The 4803-nt window shown below is 43.7% G+C and overlaps 1 protein-coding gene across 1 annotated transcript in view; it reads right to left on the reverse strand.

The window, feature by feature from the left end:
• The window catches only part of NCAPH (non-SMC condensin I complex subunit H), a 44261-nt gene that overhangs the window by 9795 nt on the left and 29663 nt on the right, over positions 1-4803 (reverse strand). Inside the window, exon 12 of the mRNA XM_006773081.2 lies at positions 992-1102. Coding sequence (XP_006773144.1) covers positions 992-1102 — 111 coding nt within the window. The remainder of the gene's footprint in view (positions 1-991; positions 1103-4803) is intronic.

Here is a 4803-nt window from a genome sequence, read left to right on the forward strand (position 1 = left end):
TTGTTGCGGGTTTGGAGGTGCCCAGATGAGGCCCCGCTGTGAAGCAATGCAAGCTGCTGTGGGGCCTTGGGCTTTCTCTTGGAAGTTCTGGGTCTGTCTGTCCCAGCTGCAGTTTGTTAGGTAATTTTCAGATTCTAAAGGGCCATGGCATTCATATGCAAAAGCCTCTGTGCAGCAGCTTGGGTGGGGCAGGTGTCCCAGGGAATCAACAGGGTGGAGCAAGCAGCTATGGCTGCTCCTCAGTCCTGCCCTAAGAGGCCCCGTGTCTCAGTGTCCCGGTAATTGCTGCAAGCACCTCTGAGAGAAAGCTGCCCTTGAGTTCTGCCCGCTGCCAGAAAGTTCAGTTTCTCCCCGGATGAGTCTGGGTCCCCAGAGACGCACCCGGAGCTGGAGTTCAGAGCAGTTGGGAGCTTGAGACTCCCTCCGGATTGAAAAAGACAACCGTGTCTTCAGCCGCCAGCCCTTTCCGTGTGCGCCTCCATACCTCTGCACTTTACTTCCACACTGCACCTTCTCTGAATCTCGGTATGCTTTTCTCTTTGCTTCTAATTGTAGAATTTCCACTCAGCCAGCCTTTCTGTGGTTTTGGATGATGTCTGTTTTATCTTTTAGTTGTATTTTTGAAGTGGTTGTGCGAGGCAGCAATTTCCGGTGTTTACCTATGCTGCCAACTTGGTTTCTCCCAGTGTGTTTTCTTTTAAAATCCCAAAATAGCTAATGCAAGTACTTTGCACATGCCAACAACTCCATGCACATATTGACTGGGTTACTGAAGCGTGTCCACTTTTCTGCAAACAGGGCAGAACAGTAAGGCAGGCTGAGTTCTGGCTGTGTCCTCAGCTCTGCTCAGTTCCCTGACGCCTGGGGCAGGGCAGGCATCTGAAAACTTCCACCTGATTAAAACCCTACAGCTCCAACACGTGGCAGGGGTGATGGGAGCAGGAAAGACATACTATGGTGCTTGGAAGGGAGGACAGCTCTTTGCCTTTACCTGTAATCCAGGGCAGAAGTTGGATGTGTCATTAGGGTTATTATAGTCATAGTCTCCAATTTCTTCATAATGCTGAGTCCCCGTCTTCTGGCTTCGGGCGATCGTAAGTATCTATAATGCAGAAAAGAAAAACTGCAGAAAGCAATTTCTAGAAAACAACCACTCAACTGGATCCTTATGTTCAATCTCCTAGAATTTAGTCATGAGGGCCCTCAGAAGTCATCTAATCCAACCAACTTTCCAAGTGCACAACTCCAATGTAGAGCAAGCCTAGCTAGTAGGGCTCAGAGCCTCCATCAATCCCAAATAAAACAGAGCAGCTGGTTTGGAATGAGGTCTGTACACAACTTTATTTGAAAAAGGGTTTCTTCACTAAAATCAAGACTGCCTATCGCTATCTGAAAAGAAGTCAACTTTTTGCTGCTTGCACAATTCTGATAGAAAGCTCACTCATTCACTCTTTCAATGAGGCAATGGCTGTTCTCCACAGAGCTACAGGGAGAAACGTCAGCTCTTCTCCCAGTCATTACATCCAGGGTCCTTGTCCCGCCTTCCAGAGCCTCACAGGTCAGGTCTGCCTCCCCCGCTTTGTTGTTAATCCTCACCTGAGGATATTTTTTCCATTGCTTTTCATAGAGTAGAAGGGAGAGAGGAAGGGAGGGAGGGAGAGAAATATTTTTTTTTTAATATATTTTATTGATTTTTGACAGAGAGGAAGGGAGAGAGATAGTCAGAAACATCGATGAGAGAGAAACATCGATCAGCTGCCTCCTGCACACCCGCTACTGGGGATGTGCCTGCAACCAAGGTACATGCCCTTGACTGGAATCGAACCTGGGACCCTTGGGTCCGCAGTCTGATGCTCTATCCACCGAGCCAAACTGGCCAGGGCAGGGAGAGAAATATTGATGTGAGAGACACATGACTGGCTGCATCCTGCACATGCCCTGAACAGGGTCAGGGTGCTAACCTAAAACTGAGGTATGTTCCCTTTACCAGGAATTGAACCTGAGACCCCTCGGTGTGCAGGATGACGCTCTAACTACTGAACACACTGGTCAGGGCTGCCTCTTTGGGGAGTGCCTGCTAACCACAGCCCTTCAGATATTTGCAGGTCCTTAAACCAGTGATTTTTACCTGGGGTGTGTGTCTTTCAGCTAAAAAAATGGTACTAAAGCTGTGTACAGTTTACAAAACCACAATGAGTATTTTAATGTAATTAAATACTCCAAAAGCACTGCCCACAACTCAATGTTCTTGTAATACAAATTCCAAAATAATATTAAACAAAAAGGGTACACAACTCATGTATTGGCTGACTGCTATTAGAATCCCCCATTAAGATATTAAACTGGATGGCTAGTTGATCTGTGGAATCTCTAGGTAAGAAGAGCATTTATCAGTCCAGCATTCACTTTGCAGTGTTGAAAGACGTTTTCCTAGTGTAGTGCTGCTGGAAGGGTGAGGGGATCCAAGCCCCTGTGACTGCGGCCCTGGAAACATGGGGAAATTTGTTCCTGTGAATAATCACAAGCAATTCAAGGCTGAGTCAGGCCTCGTGGACGAAGCCTACCATCTTCCTTCAGCTCCCAGCAGCCTGGCTCTACCTCAGGTCTGTTTTCTGAGTGGGGAACTTGGTGCTGGCATCTAACCAATATGCACAGTAGCCATAGTTGCTACCATTGCTGCAACTTTGTATCTTTCTGCACTTCTTCCTTTTTAAAAAACAGGTGTCATCTATATATATAAAAGGCTAATATGCTTGGAAGTGTTCCTTCGTCTTGGATTTTTTGGAATAGTTTGAGAAGGATGTGTGTTAGTTCTTTGAGTGTTTGGTAAAACTTCCCTGTGAAGCCATCTGGACCTGGGCTTTTGTTTTGCTGGGAGTTTTTTGATTACTGCTTCTATTTCATCAGTTATTATTGACCTATTTAAGATTCCTGATTCTTCCTGATTCAGTTTTGGAAGATTGTAATTTTTTTTCGGAATGTGTCCATTTCGTACAGGTTGTCCAGCTTGTTGGCATATAGTTGTTGATAGTGTTTTCTTACAACCCTTTGTATTTCTGTGGTGTCAGTTGTTACTTCACCGCTTTCCTTTCTGATTATTTGGGTCCTCTCTCTTTGTTTCTTGACGAGTCTGCCTAACACTTCATCAATCTTGTTTATCTTTTCAAAGAAACAGCTCATGGTTTCATTGATATTTTTTGGCATTTTTTTTTTAGCCTCTATGTCATTTATTTCTGCTCTAATCTTTATTATTTCCTTCTTTCTACTTACTCTGGGACTTTCTTTTTAAAAAATATATATTTGATTTGATTTCAGACAGGAAGGGAGAAGGAGAGATAGAATAACGTAAGCTAGGGAAAAGAAAATGGTATTAAGAAAACCATAAGGAAGAAAAAATACATTTACAGTACTGTATGTATTTATTGGAAAAGTCTGTATATAAGCGAACCCATGCGTTCAAACTCATGTTCAAGAGTCAACAGTATTCTTAAAAATGCAGAAAGAAATGAGGTACCATCTCACACCTGTCAGAATGGCTATCATCAACAAATCAACAAATGACAAGTGCTGGAGAGGATGCTGAGAAAAAGGAACACTCGTGCACTGCTGGTGGGAATGCAGACTGGTGCAGCCACTATTGAAGACAGTATGGAGTTTCCTCAAAAAGTTAAAAATGGAACTCCCATTTGACCCATGTGATCCCACTCCTAGGAATATATCCCAAGAAACCAGAAACACCAATCAGAAAGGATATATGCACCCCTATGTTCATAGCAGCACTGAACCAGCAGGTATGGGAGCAGCATTGAACAGACTGTCAAACTATAGCAGGAAGGCCAGGGAGGGTTGGGGAGGGGGGGTAGGAGACCAACTCAACTTATAAAGTTGGATTGTACCTTTATATGCTTGTATGCATGCATATAAGCATAACCAATGGGATACAAGACACTGCCGGGTAGGGGAGGCCGGGGGAAGGTCAAGGGGGAAAAAAAAGGAGACATATGTACTACTCTTTGTAATACTTTAAGCAATAAAACAAAATTTAAAAAAAAATGCAGAAAGAGAGAATATACTATTATATGTCAACTAGTGGCCCAGTACACGAATTTGTGCACATTGAAAGGAAATTAGAAAAAATATTTTAATATCACCATTCGCCCTTTCTATATAATAAAGTGTCAACCAAATTCATAATCGACAATGACAGATCGAAACACACACGTGCAATTGGCGCCTAGAGAGCTTTATATGTATCACACATGCGCGAGTCAACTTAGCCTTTTATATATACAGAATACACTTGCTTAATTAGATCTGCTTTCTGATGTAGCTAAACTTTTTCCAGCCCAGTGAAGCAGCCCAACTTCTCTTTCAGGTAATTGTAAGCAACACAGCAGTAAATATCAACACGAAGCAGATTATTATTGTAGACTAGAGACTTGTTGCACGAAGAGATTCGTATAATAGGCCTTCCCTTCCCCCTGGCTGCCTGCACCAGTTTTCCTCCGGCACCCGGGACCCAGGCCTTCGCTCCGGATGGAGCCTTCAGTCTTCGCTCCACCACTTCGCCCTACGTATGCAAATTAACCGCCATCTTTGTTGGGTTAATTTGCATACTCTCCTGATTGGCTGGTGAGCGTAGTGGAGGGATGGCTAATTTACATGTTTGTCTATTATTAGGTAAGATCATGCAGAAAGAACAAAGGGTAAGATATTTAACTGCAGCAGTGTTTGACTATATGCTTCACAGTGAGAAAACCTGAATTCATTTTCAAGGGCCACCATTTCTTCTTTACAGTCTGG

The sequence above is a fragment of the Myotis davidii genome, unplaced genomic scaffold (assembly GCF_000327345.1).
Source record: "Myotis davidii unplaced genomic scaffold, ASM32734v1 scaffold1065, whole genome shotgun sequence".
Taxonomy (NCBI): Eukaryota; Metazoa; Chordata; class Mammalia; order Chiroptera; family Vespertilionidae; genus Myotis; species Myotis davidii.